The sequence below is a fragment of the Arachis ipaensis genome, chromosome B02 (genome assembly GCF_000816755.2).
Source record: "Arachis ipaensis cultivar K30076 chromosome B02, Araip1.1, whole genome shotgun sequence".
NCBI lineage: Eukaryota > Viridiplantae > Streptophyta > Magnoliopsida > Fabales > Fabaceae > Arachis > Arachis ipaensis.
This window is the reverse complement of record NC_029786.2, coordinates 2,476,871-2,492,061: the sequence shown is the minus strand read 5'-3', so window position 1 is coordinate 2,492,061 and position 15,191 is coordinate 2,476,871. Positions and strand designations below refer to the sequence as shown.

At 36.0% G+C, this 15,191-nt stretch overlaps 2 protein-coding genes across 5 annotated transcripts in view; both read left to right on the top strand.

Annotated features, from left to right (window-relative positions):
* The window catches only part of LOC107626603 (putative disease resistance protein At3g14460), a 37,143-nt gene extending 23,992 nt beyond the window's left edge, over positions 1-13,151 (top strand). The window contains exons 2-8 of one of the 3 annotated variants that reach the window (XM_021115166.1): positions 1,856-2,339; positions 2,700-2,908; positions 3,258-3,426; positions 3,539-5,162; positions 5,947-7,761; positions 8,115-8,325; positions 8,654-9,006. In XM_021115166.1, the coding sequence (XP_020970825.1) occupies positions 1,856-2,150 (295 nt within the window). In that variant the 3' untranslated portion in view covers positions 2,151-2,339; positions 2,700-2,908; positions 3,258-3,426; ... (2 more) ...; positions 8,115-8,325; positions 8,654-9,006. Of the gene's footprint in view, positions 1-1,855; positions 2,340-2,699; positions 2,909-3,257; positions 3,427-3,538; positions 5,163-5,946; positions 7,762-8,114; positions 8,326-8,653; positions 9,007-13,136 lie in introns of those variants that run through there. The other 2 variants (XM_021115167.1, XM_021115168.1) reach the window with 2 other exon arrangements.
* On the top strand, positions 9,223-14,470 carry LOC110268628 (putative disease resistance protein At3g14460). 2 transcript variants are annotated; one of them, XM_021115171.1, is made up of 2 exons: positions 9,223-13,150; positions 14,066-14,470. In XM_021115171.1, the coding sequence occupies exon 1, from the start codon at positions 9,494-9,496 to the stop codon at positions 13,130-13,132; it is 3,639 nt and encodes a 1,212-aa protein (XP_020970830.1). In that variant the 5' UTR covers positions 9,223-9,493; the 3' UTR covers positions 13,133-13,150; positions 14,066-14,470. The 2 variants fall into 2 exon arrangements, with proteins under 2 accessions (XP_020970830.1, XP_020970829.1); XM_021115170.1 differs by lacking the exon at positions 14,066-14,470 and adding an exon at positions 13,526-13,736 and having other exon boundaries at positions 9,224-13,150.

The window sequence follows — 15,191 nt, the reverse complement described above, 5'->3', positions numbered from 1 at the left end:
AATTGTATAAAGTGAATAAGTTATTTTTAATAAGTTTTTTTTAATAAATTGTTTTTAATAAGAATAATTGAAATAGTATAAAATGAAATTACTTATTAATATTTTTCTTTGACCCACCCTGTCGAATAATGTCTCAAGTGATGCAAATTCAAAATAGTGTTGGAGAATGTTCAAAACTAAATCTTTAATTTCTTTCACAACAATTGTGAGTAAAAACTTTGTTTTCATTGTACCTTTAATTGGTCTATACAAATTATTTGCATATTCTATTTTCAAAGTTTTTATAGTATAGACTTTTTCTTCATGTAATAAATATTTAAATTTGTTAATCATATTTTTCTTCACAAGAGGTGTTCCCTACGGTTATAGTAAATCATAGTTAATAATTAGTTAAAAAAAAATTGATTACATTTTTATTAAGTTATTAGAAGAGAAAAAATGAATAACATATAAAAAAATGTATAATTTTAACAATATTAAAATACAATTATATATAAAGTATTATAAAATAATATAAAAAGTAAAAATAATAAAAGTATTTCTTTTTCGTAAATTCAATTTAAAAATACAGTAAATGTGTTTGTTTTGTACCTTTTTATCTAATATAATCATTTCTAACCAAAAAAAGCTCCTCTTTATTTGTAGGTGTTAATATTTTTTATTACGCGAACTTTGATAAACCAATTGTCTTTTTGTTTGATAATATTGTCCAAAGAATGATACTCCATTGAGTAAGTTTGAGATGTGTAGTTCGAAAATAAATTTGTTGTACTAAATTTGATGTTATTTGAAGGAATGGTGATAAGAGACTTATATAAGTAGTTTAAATAGGATAAAATTTGAATATTTGTAACGTAAAATTTATTATGATTAATAATATTATTATAACATTTGTAATAATATAGATGTTTATTACATTTAATGAGTTATTTGTAGAAATTAATAAATTAATTATTGGGATTATAAATTTATTTATTGTTTACAACGGTAAGATATAATAAATATGGATTTAATGTCTTTATAGATTACAAATTTTAGTTAGACACTATTAATTTTCAATTATTGTCATTAGTAATTTTGCATCCTAAGTTGCATATATTTTCATAATTATCAGAAATAATTAAACCGTTTAAGTTATCAATTTATTAGTTTATTAATTCAACCGATAAATTACTAATTGAACTAATAAAACCAGTAGTATATAAATAAAAAATATAAAATAATAAAAAATAGAATAAAATGACAATTAAAATAAAAAATATAAAATAATAAAAAATAGAATAAAATGACAATTAAATCCTTAAAATTTTCCAGGCCAGATTAATTAACCCTTGAACAAAAATAAAATACCAATTTAATCGTAGAAGATAGTAAACGATGAACACTCGCTCCATTAAGAAATAAGAATCTCAGGGTGTTCATCTGTTGTATCCTTGCGGGGCAATTGTTTACCCAAATCTTTGCAAAAGCTCACAATCTGCGATCGCAGCCAAATTGAATTACTCCAGCAACAACACAAGTATGATTTGGTAGATCTACAAATATATTCTAGCTGTGATTCACTGACCTCATTGTCGTTGGATTTCTTTCCCAATCTCCAGAATCTCCAGATACCATTTTGTTCAAATCTGGAATCAGTTTCAATGTCAGAGCCACCACACGTTGCTCTCCAACGCCTCATCATCCATAACTGCCCCCAATTAGTGTCATTTCCCCAAGAAGGACTGGCTACACCCAACTTGACTCATCTCCATGTTAGGCGGTGCTCGAAGTTGGAGGCATTGCCACGTGGCATGAATAGTCTTCTCCCAAATTTAAAGTCTCTCGACATTCGAGGTTGTCCAAACATTTGCAGGTGGCCAGAGGGTGGTTTGCCGGCTAACCTGAAAGAGCTTAGTGTAGGAGATTGCGAGGAACAAGTGAGGGGTCTATCATGGTTGGGCAACTTGGACAACCTCACTTATCTCATGATTGTTGGTGATGGCAGTGAGAGCATAATAGAGTCATACCCAGAGGTGGGTTCGCTGCCTCGCCTTCCCTCCCTTTCCACTCTACATATCAAACGGTTTGATAATCTGGAGACATTGGAGTGCAACGAGCTTCTCCGCCTCACCTCCCTCCAACAATATGTAGTTAATGCATTCCTTTGAATGGAAAGCATATTCTTTGAATCTTTATGAACCTGAAGAATATTGCAGGAGAAAAGCTGCCTCCCTCTCTCTTACTACTCAAAATTTATAACTGTGGTTTGCTGGGTGAACACTGCATGAACAAGCATCAACAAATTTGGTCCAAAATTTCCCACATCCCCACCATTATAGTCAATGGCGAGCAAATTTGTGAGTAGATATTTTTGAGCAGGAATTCTCTAACCTTCATGTTTGTCATGCTACCACAATTGAATTCACACATGCATAAATTTCCTTTTCCTTCAAGTCAAATTCTTTTCTCTTTCTTTAAACAACATTAACCACTTCAATTCATAAGCCAACTGGAAAATTTGCATTCTTTTCTTTCATTTATCGGGAAAGCTCTCAGTTTGTAGTTCTAGTTAAAGAAATATCCTTTCTTACTCTCGGAAACAGTCATTGTTATCTGTAATACTTGTTAACTCCCATATTTTTTGTGTATCCAACAGTTGGGTGTTTATTTTTAAACAAATGGATGTATCAAATTAATATTTTTACAATCTTCTGCAGGTAGCTTGTGCACATATCGAGATGTAATGCAATACATTGGCTATACATCATTTAATTCTAAGTTCATTTAAGGTGGTAATTAAGCTGGATTGATGTATTGGGAAACAGAAACTGTGCTTTTTCTGATTTTGGCTTCAAGTTATTGAAAAGCAAAGACACGATGGAGAAAGTTGGTGGCACTCATTATTGAAAAACTTTGGTTGATGTTGGTATATTTTTCTATTCCTCTCTATAATTTTCTCTCTTTTTTGCTTTTTGCACAGAGAAAAAATAAATTATAACTTGATTTGTGGAAAGAAAAGAGTTATAAAATTGTGTTTCTGTGTTTGTCAATTCTTTATGATCATGGAGTTGCTGTTGTTCCAAGATTCATGTAGGATAGTGAAAGGAATCATCATGCATAAGGTGTATATGTATTTTGCTCATAGATTGAATCTTACATAAAATAAATAGTAGTAGATGCGGATAATAAGCTATTTCTAATACTAAGAAAAGGTTCTGTAATAAACTAATAATAACTATTTCTTCCTTTTTGGATTTGGGCACGTTATCAAACAGATTTCCCAAGGTGACCAAGGTATGTAGTTAATGCAGTCAAGATTCAAAGAATATGCTTTCCATATTTGAAGATGACAATCATTTCCCTGAAGTAGTAAAAGAAGTTGCATTGATGCCATCAGCGACAATGTCGTTCCTATCAACTTCACTTAATGGTGTGTGCAGTTCTGTACGTATATCAAACCAATTGTGTTCACGAGGTTTTCACATAATTGTGTGTGTGGTTTCTGTGATGACAAACACTTTTAAGTCTTAGAAATATTTTTTAATTTGTGTTTCAGGAAGTACGTATTGAGGTTTGGTAACCATATCTAAATTATCTTCATTCAATCCAAAGTTCATCAAAAGTGGTGCTCTGTTATTTTAGCTTTCAGGTTGGTATAGTTACTCTTTTCCTCTGTACAATTTACTTCTATTTTGGTTGGAGTAAGAAAACAAGATGATAATAGCTTGGTTTGAGAAGGAATTGTATGTAGTTCAGGGAAGGTGGTGTTTCTACCTTTCTTATTTTTTAATGTATATGCTAAACTAAATGTACATTAAATAATTAAATATCAACTTATTTTGGTTCTTTAAGTGCTGCCAAAGCTGTTACAATGCCAAAACCTGAAATCAGTGGTGGAGCTTGTAAATTTAAATAAAAAGATGTAGCATTTCTAATGCATTCAAGTTTATTACATGAATTTATAAAGACATCTGTAAAATGTCATTATTCATTAATAAAATCTGTTATCAAAGCCAAATCAATGCGTTCGGTTTTTGAGTTCCTCTTCTTTCGAGATCTCAACCTTCACCCAGCCTGATGATTCCTCAGAAGATTGAACCTCTTCCTGCTCTTCCATCTGCTGTTTGGGCTCCGGTTGAGTGTCTTTTGCAGCAACACTACATTCCTCTTCTACAGCGGGTGGAACTGCTTCAGCCTTAACATGCTTCACAAGTTCGGACTCTATTGTTCCTTCTTGATCAAGAAACCCCACCGGAAGCTCCATTATACGTTATCACGCTTCACAGATTTGGACTCTATTGTTTCTTCTTCATCAAGCAATCCAATTGGAAGCTCCATAATAGGTTCTACTTCCTCCTCTTCATGATCTGGTTCATGCTTTAAAATTTCTGTTCCACCATCCATGTTGAATTCAGACGCTGCAATATCCTCATCAAGTGGTGCTTCATTTGGTGCCACATTAGGTTCTGCTGCCACGTTCAATGCCGGATCAAGTGGTGACTGAAACAAAAAAAATAACGAAACAGATACATACTTTTTATGCAACATTTTATTACCAAATCAAGGTATATTGAAAAGAAATTGCTGATTTGATATTAAGTAAACAGCATCAGTAACACATACCTGAATAGTTTCCAACTTCAGCAAGAGCCTCATTATATTCTCTCCAAGTGCGATCCTCTGCTTCTCATCATTTTGTAGATCAGAAGAGTGCTCAAACGCTTGAATAGAAGTTTTGACATTAGTCAACTCCTTACTTACTTCGGCTATCTGCTTCAGTTTCTCCAATGGCTCTGATCTCCTCACTTGGTAACTGCGATACACAGCTTGAATTAAAATGGCAGCATCAACATCTGATAAAGCCTTTCTCTCCTATCTGCCTTCGCCAGTTGGTTTGCTCGAGTTCTTTGCTTCATTCGGCTTACTAGCCTCTTCCATCATCTTCTCTGCTCCATTTTGTGCCTTCTTTTCTTCAGTATTTCCACCTGAACAATTCTCATCTGCACCCTTGTCTCCATCGGTCTTATTTTCAGTCACCTGAATGGTTTACTCTTTTGGTTGAACTTCCTTGCTGGCATTAGCTCCAAATCTACATCATTCCTAATCAGTGCTGTCACAACCTTGTTGATTCTTCCTGGTATAGCTTTAAGCATGAGGCTCATAGATATCTCAGGAAGAAGGTACGCTATATTCTCTCCAAGTGCGATCCTCTGCTTCTCATCATTTTGTAGATCAGAAGAGTGCTCAAACGCTTGAATAGAAGTTTTGACATTAGTCAACTCCTTACTTACTTCGGCTATCTGCTTCAGTTTCTCCAATGGCTCTGATCTCCTCACTTGGTAACTGCGATACACAGCTTGAATTAAAATGGCAGCATCAACATCTGATAAAGCCTTTCTCTCCTATCTGCCTTCGCCAGTTGGTTTGCTCGAGTTCTTTGCTTCATTCGGCTTACTAGCCTCTTCCATCATCTTCTCTGCTCCATTTTGTGCCTTCTTTTCTTCAGTATTTCCACCTGAACAATTCTCATCTGCACCCTTGTCTCCATCGGTCTTATTTTCAGTCACCTGAATGGTTTACTCTTTTGGTTGAACTTCCTTGCTGGCATTAGCTCCAAATCTACATCATTCCTAATCAGTGCTGTCACAACCTTGTTGATTCCTCCTGGTAGAGCTTTAAGCATGAGGCTCATAGATATCTCAGTAAGAAGGTTCCTTTTTTTTTTTGTTTGGCAGTTTAATACCTGTTTAGTTGTGTATTTCTGTTATCATTTTGAAGACACTCTGGGGATCTCAAAATTTAACCCTTCAAATTGGCCACCAGAGTTGGCTAAATACTTGCTTCATGAAATGGAAGGTTCAAATTATGTTTTAGGATACTTTGAAAAAAGTACACTTTTTAAGCATCTTTCTATCTGCTTCTGTTTGTTGTCTACTTGTTAAAAACAGATTCCTTAATATGCAGGCAACTACTACTCGCCGCGATTCCTGTGTTGATAGTCTCGCATATGCTTTTGTTTCTGCTGCTTTAAGATGGCCTATGGACCAATTCCAAACTTACTCTGCTCTGAGATTTTTCCAACAAGGGTGTGCGGCCTCTGCATAGTTATATGCGCTCTAGTGTTATGGATTGGAAGCATAATTGTCACATGCACACTGCCTGTGATGCTCAGCTCAATCGGACTCGCCGGTTTCTTTGGCATATATGCTGTTGCTTGTTCCAACTCCTGGATATTTGTGTTCCTGAAGGTTCCATAAACAAAGGGCATGCTTCTGCCAAGAATCTGTGACAAAATATTGATCTCATTCTCATGAGTTTAGCATGTATGCATGCATGTCAGTTAGTCAGTTAGAGAAAGATATCTTGGTTGCAGTTCAATTTCAAACGTATATGTACCATCCTTCTTAAGATGGAATGCAAGTTTTTTTTTTTTTCCAAAGTTAGGAGAGACTCGAACTCCCGAGACCTCTAAGTAAGGATGGAGAGATTATGCCATTTGAGCTATAGCTCGTTGGCAAGGTGGAATGCAAGTTTATGATTACTTGATTAGCTTGATTTATATGCACTTCATCACAAAATGATGTCTCCGTCTTTTTCACTAATTAAAGAAACCAATAATGCAGCATTGACTAATATATGTTTAAAATTAAATAAAAAAAATATCATTATAAAAATTTGATAGGAATAATGAAAGAAAAAATGAAAAAAATAAATTGTCTCTTATTAGTGTTTCTGTGTCTTTTCTATCAGAAAGAATATAAAATACATTAATTCAGTATTTCTGAATACAATATTTGTGTTCATATCTCATTTGTCAAATAGGAAATTTTTTTGTCTTTGGTGTATTCAACATTTGAGACTTGACGGGGATATGTTATCAATTAGTGGATTTGAATGTGTGGTGGAGTGTGCATTTAAGGAAAGGATCATGCACCATCTAACTTCCCTCCAAGAACTACATATCTCATTGTGTTTGTCTGTTGTATCCTTGGGGGGAAATTGTTTACCCAAATCTTTGCAAAAGCTCACAATGTATAGGTGCAGGCAAATTGAATTACTCCAGCAACAACACAAGTATGATTTGGTAGATCTACAAATAGAATACAGTTGTGATTCACTGACCTCATTGTCGTTGGATGCCTTTCCCAATCTCAAGAATCTGGAGATAAGAGAGTGTAAGAATCTGGAATCAGTTTCAATGTCAGTGCCACCACACGCTGCTCTTCAATATCTCAGCGTCACAAATTGCGACAAGTGGGAGGCATTGCCACGTGGCATCCCAAATTTAGAGTATCTTGACATACGAGGTTGCCCAAACATTTGTAGGTTGCCAGAGGGAGGTTTGCCACCTAACCTGAAAGCGCTTAGGATAGGATTTTGCGAGCAACAACTGAGGGATCTATCATGGTTGGGCAACTTGGACAACATCACTTATCTCACCATCTCAGGCAACGGCTATAAGAAGGGCATACTAGAGTCATTGAAGGTCGCTGCCTCGCCTTCCCTCCCTTACCTTTCTTCAGATAAGCTGGTTTGATAATCTGCACACATTGGAGTGCAGCGAGCTTCTCCACCTCACCTCCCTCCAACAACTACACATTGAGTACTGTTTGAACCTGAAGATTATGGAAGGAGAGCTGCCTCCTTCTCTCTTACTACTTCGAATTCATGCCTGTAATTTGTTGGGCGAACACTGCAAGAACAAGCATCAACAAATTTGGTCCAAAATTTCCCACATCCCCACCATTCAAGTCGATGGCAAGCAAATTTTCTGAGCAGGTAATTCTCTAACCTTCATATTTGTCATGCTACCACAATTAAATTCACACATGCATAAATTTTCCTTCAAGTCAATTTTTTTCTCTTTCTATAAACAACATTAACCACTTCAACTCATATGCCAACTGGAAAATTTGCATTCTTTTCTTTTGTTTATCGGGAAAGTTCTCAGTTTGCAGCTCTAGTTAAAGAAATATCCTTTATTTCTCTACGAAACAGCCATTGTTATCTGTAATACTTGTTAACTCTCATATTTTATTAAAAAAATCGTATATTTTGTGTATCCAACAGTTGGGTATTTATTTTTAAACAAATGGATGTATCAAATTTAATATTTTTACAATCTTCTGCAGGTAGCTTGTGCACATATCGAGATGTAATCCTATACATTGCCTATACATCTTCATCTAATTCTAAGTTCATTTGAGGTGGTAATTAAGCTGGATTCATGTATTGGGAAACAGAAACTCTGTGTTTTATGATTTTGGCTCAAGTTATTGAAAAGCAAAGACATGATGGAGATAGTTGGTGGCACTCATTATTGAAAAGCTTTGGTTGTTGTTGGTATATTTCTCTATTCCTCTCTATAATTTTCTTTCTTGTTTGCTTTTTGCACAGAGAAAAACTAAATTATAACTTGATTTGTGGAAAGAAACGAGTTATAAAATTGTGTTTCTGTTTTTGTCAATTCTTTATGATCATGGAGTTGCTGTTGTTACAAGATTCATGTAGGATAGTGAAAGGAGTCAGCATCATAAGGTGTTAAGTTTTTGCCCGTAGATTGAATAAATAGTAGTAGATATGCCTATAATAAGCTACTTCTAATACTAAGAAAAGGTTCTGTAATAATAACTATTTCTTCCGTTTTGGATTTGGGCACGTTATCAAACAGATTTCCCAAGGTGACCAAGTTATGTAGCTAATGCAGTCAAGATTCAAAGAGTATGCTTTCCATATTTGAATATGACAATCATGTACCTGAAGTAGTCAAAGAAGTTGTAGTGATGCCATCAGCAACAATTTTGTTCCTATCAACTTTACTCAATGGTGTGTGCAGTTTGTACATATATCAAACCAGTTGTGGTTCTGTAATTTTTTCATGTTTTTGGTTCACATTTATATGCTTTGGCGCTTGATTGTTTTTTACTTAATGTAAGCATTTGATTTGTGCACTTATTTGAGATTCTCTTGTATCCTTACTCTAATTATAGTGGTACTGTTTTATTTGATTTGTTTCTATTTTTATTTTTTCGGCTTGTTATTCGATCGTTGTCACTGTTTTGTGTATTGTTACCCCAATTATTCTCTCAAGCAGTTATTCCAATTGATTAGGCATTTGGCAAATCAATATGTTGTGTTTCTAAAATTGAAAAGTGACCTTGAAGACAGCTAGCACGTGAAGCCAATGAGTAAACACTATTACCAACCCCATTTTAACCTCACACCACCATTATATAGTTTATTAATTTCCACAAAGACTAGTTTAAGTTGGTCACCCTTTTGCTATTTGAATACTCTGTTTCATCCTTCAAAGAAGAATATAAAAATGAAGTAACGTGAAAAGCCAGCTTTGCACTCCACTGCTGGGAATTATTTGAATCTCGCTGTATGCCTATTGCTGCATAGTGAATACCTTGCAAACATTATTGCACCATTGCTCTCTCTTTGTTACATTCTGAAAATTCCAATCTCTCACTCAGTAGTTCGCTGTTGTTGAGATCTGTATCATATCATGGCTGAAGCACTTGTGGTTGGAGCTTTAGTTAATGGCTTGGCCAACGTTGTTCTTGACCGGCTCATTTCATCTGAGTTTCTCAACTTGGTGGTGGGCAAGAAGCTGGATCGGAAATTGGTTGACAGGCTGAAGACTGCTATCTTGGCTGCCAAAGCTCTGGCTGCTGATGCTGAGCAGAAGCAGTTTGGACACAAACTCGTGAGGGAGTGGCTTGATAGTCTCAAAGATGCTCTCTACACTGCTGATGACTTGCTGGACCGTGTCTTCATCAAAGCTGAAATTCGAAACAAGGTACACATTCGTCTTCCTCACTTCCTTGATCTGTCTGGTAGGAAGATGGTGACTAAGATAGAAGAGGTGGTTGAAAGAATAGTAGATCTTGAGAAACGCAAAGATACCCTTGGTCTCAGAGAGATTCAAACAGGAAGCTCTTCATGGAGACCTCCATCCACTTCTCTTGTGAAGGGGAATGTGTTCGGCAGGGATAGTGACCAACAGGCACTAATCAAGATGCTCAATGACAACAATCATCATAACTTGTCCGTCATCTCTATTGTTGGTATGGGCGGTGTTGGTAAAACTACTTTAGCACAATGGCTCTACAACAATAAGGATTTGATGGACGGGGTTGATCTGAAAGCATGGATTTGTGTTTCTGAAAATTTTGATGTTGTTGAGACTACTAAGAATGTTATAAAGGGGATCTCTTCAGGTGTTTGTAGTCTTGACGGCTTTGATTTACTTCAACAATATTTGAAGGAAAAACTGTCAGAAAAGAAGTTCTTCATTGTTTTGGACGATGTTTGGAGTGAAGATGCTGACAAGTGGAATAGTTTTATCACCCCTTTTCAACATGGGACAAAGGGAAGCACTATTCTTCTAACTACCCGCATGGTAAATGTTGGTCGAATAGTCCAACACTATAACTCTTACACCCTCAATCAACTGTCAGATGATTATTGTTGGTCTATTTTTGCGGATAATGCATCCTTTCCTAAATCAAATGGGAGCTCAGAACTGGAAGGAATAGGTAGAAAGATTGTTGAGAGGTGTGATGGCTTGCCATTAGCTGCAGAAACACTTGGACGCTTGTTGCGCTCAGAGCATCGTGTTGAAGAATGGAATAAAATACTATCGAGTGACATTTGGGAATTTTCTGTGGCAAATTGCAAGATTGTTCCTGCATTGTTATTAAGTTACCATCATCTGCCTACTCATTTAAAAGGTTGCTTTGTTTATTGTTCATTGTATCCCAAAGATTATAAACTTGATAAAGATGAATTAATCTTGCTATGGATGGCTGAAGATCTTTTGCGACCACGAAGCAGGGGACAGACTCTAGAAGAAGTTGGTTGCGAGTGTTTTGATGATTTGGCTTCAAGACTATTTTTCAAGCAGGTCAATAACGATCGTGAGAAGTATTTCGTAATGCATGATCTCATGCATGACTTGGCAATTTTTCTTGCTGGAAAATTTTGTTGTAGACTATCTGAAGAACTTGGTGAAAAGGAAGAAATGAGTATTCTAACTCGTCATTTGTCATACGGTGATTCAATCCCTGAGAAAACATGCTCCTCTAATAAAATAGAATCTTTGAGGACCTTACTGTATACCAATCATAGAGCTGGTTTCTGGAAAGCACGCGCAACATTACCATGTGACATATTGTCAAAGAATAAATACCTAAGAGTTGTATCCTTTGATATACTCCCTATATATCCTGATTCAATAGCTAAATTGATCCAACTGCGCTATTTGGATCTTTCTAGGAGTGATATTGAGGTATTGCCACCGTCATTATGCAACTTGTGCAATCTACAAACTTTAAAGTTAGAAGGTTGTTCAAAGCTGACTATGCTGCCCAATGGCATGTATAATCTTGTGAATTTGCGGCATCTTAATATAAAGGGTACTCCTCTGAAAGAAATGCCAAAAGGAATGGGCAAATTAAAACAGTTGCACGTTTTAAGCAAGTTTGTGGTGGGAAAGCAAGAAGACAAAAGAATCGAAGAGTTAGGAGGGCTTTTAAATCTTCATGGATCACTTGAGATTCAGAAATTGGAGAATGTGGTTGATGCCAATCAGGCAAGGAGTGCAAGGATAACAGATAAGAAGCACATTGAGGAGTTATTGTTGGAATGGTCTTCAAGTGATGATATAGTTTCAAACACACATACTAATGAACAAGATATCCTCCACAGCTTGCAACCGGACACTGGCTTGAAGGAGTTGCAAATCAAGGGATACAAGGGTACAATATTTTCCGACTGGTTGGGGCGCTGTTCCTACAAAAATATGACACGTGTAACTCTGGCGTCCTGCAAGAATTGCTGTATGCTGCCTTCACTTGGACAGCTGCCTTCTCTTAAGTCCCTGTGCATCGAAAGTTTTGATGAGCTGAAGAGCATTGGCAAGGAGTTTTACAAGAATGAAGGCCATCAACATTCTTCGCCTATTGCACCGTTTTCCTCACTGGAGGAATTGATATTTTATAATATGCCAAGTTGGGAGGAGTGGCACTTACCTGACTCAGAAGCCTTTCCTCAGCTTAAGAGCCTTCTTATAAGAGGGTGTCCAATGTTGAACGGAGATATGGTTAATCAGGTATTAATGAGAATCGTTTCTTCCTCATCGGATGTTTCCAAAGTGCGCCAACTGAAAATACAAGAAGTAGATGATGCAGGATGGGGTAAAGAGATGACACTCGATGGGGATAGGTTATCAATTAGTGGATTTGAATGTGTGGCGGAGTGTGCATTTAAGACAAGGATCATCCACCATCTAACTTCCCTCCAAGAAATACAAATCTGCAAGTGTTCATCTGTTGTATCCTTGGGGCCGTTGGGGGGCAATTGTTTACCCAAATCTTTGCAAAAACTTAGAATATATAGGTGCAGCCAAATTGAATTACTCCAGCAACAACAGAAATATGATTTGGTAGATCTACAAATATATGAAAGCTGTGATTCACTGACCTCATTGTCGTTGGATGCCTTTCCCAAACTCAAGAATCTCGAGATAACACAGTGTGAGAATGTGGAATCAGTTTCAATGTCAGAGCCACCACATGCTGCTCTTCAACATCTCAGCATCACAAATTGCAACAAGTTGGATGCATTGCCACGTGGCATCCCAAATTTACAGTCTCTTGACATACAAGGTTGCCCAAAGATTTGTTGGTTACCAGAGAGAGGTTTTCTGCCTAACCTGGAAGAGCTTAGTGTAGGAGGTTGCCGGCAACAACTGGGGGTTGTATCATGGTTGGGCAACTTGGACAACCTCACTCATCTCACCATTTATGGTGATGGCAGGGAGAGCAGAATAAAGTCATACCCAGAGGTGGGTTCGCTGCCTCGCCTTCCCTCCCTTACCACTCTGAAGATATGGGGGTTCGATAATCTGGAGACATTGAAGTGCAACCAGCTTCCCCGTCTCACCTCCCTCCAACAACTACACATTGGGTTCTGTATGAAGCTGAACAATATGGAAGGAGAAAAGCTGCCTCCCTCTCTCTTAATACTCAAAATTGACTACTGTGATTTGCTGGCCAAACACTGCAAGAACAAGCATCAACAAATTTGGTCGAAAATTTCCCACATCCCCACCATTCAAGTCGATGGCAAGCAAATTTTCTGAGTAGAGGTTTCTGAGCAGGTAATTCTCTAACCTTCATATTTGTCATGCTACCCACAATTAAATTCACACATGCATAAGTTTTCCTTTTCCTTCAAGTCAATTTTTTTCTCTTTCTATAAACAACATTAACCACATGAACTCATATGCCAACTGGAAAATTTGCATTCTTTTCTTTTGTTTATCGGGAAAGCTCTCAGTTTGCAGTTCTAGTTAAAGAAATATCCTTTCTTACTCTAGGAAACAGCCATTGTTATCTGTAATACTTGTTAACTCTCATATTTTATTCAAAAAATCACATTTAAAAAAATCGTATTTTTTGTGTATCCAACAGTTGGGTGTTTATTTTTAAACAAATGGATGTATCAAATTTAATATTTTTACAATCTTCTGCAGGTAGCTTATGCACATATCAAGATGTAATCCTATACATTGGCTATACATCTTCATCTAATTCTAAGTTCATTTGAGGTGGTAATTAAGCTCGATTGATGTATTGGGAAACAGAAACTCTGTGTTTTCTGATTTTGGCTTCAAGTTATTGAAAAGCAAAGATATGATGGAGAAAGTTGGTGACACTCATTATTGAAAAGCTTTGGTTGTTGTTGCTAGATTTTTCTATTCCTCTATAATTTTCTTTCTTTTTTGCTTTTTGCACAGAGAAAAAATAAATTATAACTTGATTTGTGGAAAGAAAAGAGTTATAAAATTGTGTTTCTGTTTTTGTCAATTCTTTATGATCATGGAGTTGCTGTTGTTACAAGATTCATGTAGGATAGTGAAAGGAGTCAGCATGCATAAGGTGTTAAGTTTTTTGCCCATAGATTGAATAATTAGTAGTAGATATGCCTTTAATAATCTACTTCTAATACTTAGAAAAGGTTCTGTAATAATAACTATTTCTTCCTTTCTGGATTTGGGCACCTTATCAAACAGATTTCCCAAGGTGATGAAGGTATGTAGCTAATGCAGTCAAGATTCAAAGAATATGCTTTCCATATTTGAAGATGACAATCATGTACCTGAAGTAGTCAAAGAAGTTGTAGTGATGCCATCAGCAACAATTTCGTTCCTATCAACTTCACTCAATGGTGTGTGCAGTTTGGAGTTTGGACATATATCAAACCAATTGTGGTTTGTAAATTTTTCATGTTTTTGGTTCACATCTATATGCTTTGGCGCTTGATTGTTTTGACTTAATGTAAGCATTTGATTTGTGCACTTATTTGAGATTCTCTTGTATCTTTACTTAATTTTAGTGGTACTTCTGTTTTAGTTCGAATGACCCGTAATTTTTATGTCTCACATTAAGAGGTTTTCCACGTTAAAATTTCGGTCTCTTGTTTCTATTTTTACTTTTTTGGCTTTTGTTATTCGATCATTGTCACTGTTTTGTGTATTGTTACTCCAATTATTCTCCAAGCAGCTATTCCAATTGATGAGATATTTGCCAAATCAATATGTTCTGTTTCTAAAATTGAAAAGTTTTGCTAACTTGTGTGGTTTTGAAACAGAAGTTCTTCTTTTCGAAAAAAAAAAGAAAGAAAGAAAATACTTATATAATTTTATATGAGACACTATATATGCATTCATGAGATTTCATATATAAATATAATAATTATTGTATTAGAGGATTTCTATTTGCTGGGAAATATTTCTTAAGAAGTATCTTGTGCAAAAGATTAATCCTGAAAGGCTGAAATTAGGAACAAACACATGGAACTATAGTTAGAGAGGAATTCTAGAAAGAATAAGCGTAAACAAGGAATTTCTGAAGTAAAAATGAAATGAGTTCAAACTCTCAGGAATTATTTTTGATAATGCTGTGTCTTCATTGTTAACACTGGTTACTAGTGCAGCAAGCTTGTCATCATTCTCATTCGGTACTTGCTGTGTTAAGTTCTTTATATTCTCCTCTTCACTATGTGAGTCACCAAGTTCTGCAGCGCTTCTCGCGGACTCCACAATTGACAACTCAGCTTTATTTCCAGTTTCCTCTTCACATTTCAATTGCTGTATCTTGCTGCGCATCGCCTTTCAAGATCTCAGTAACACATATCTG

What these genes read in the sequence shown, in the direction of transcription:
- LOC110268628 (XM_021115171.1), top strand. Translation starts at nt 9,494, where the DNA reads ATGGCTGAAGCACTTGTGGTTGGAGCTTTAGTTAATGGCTTGGCCAAC.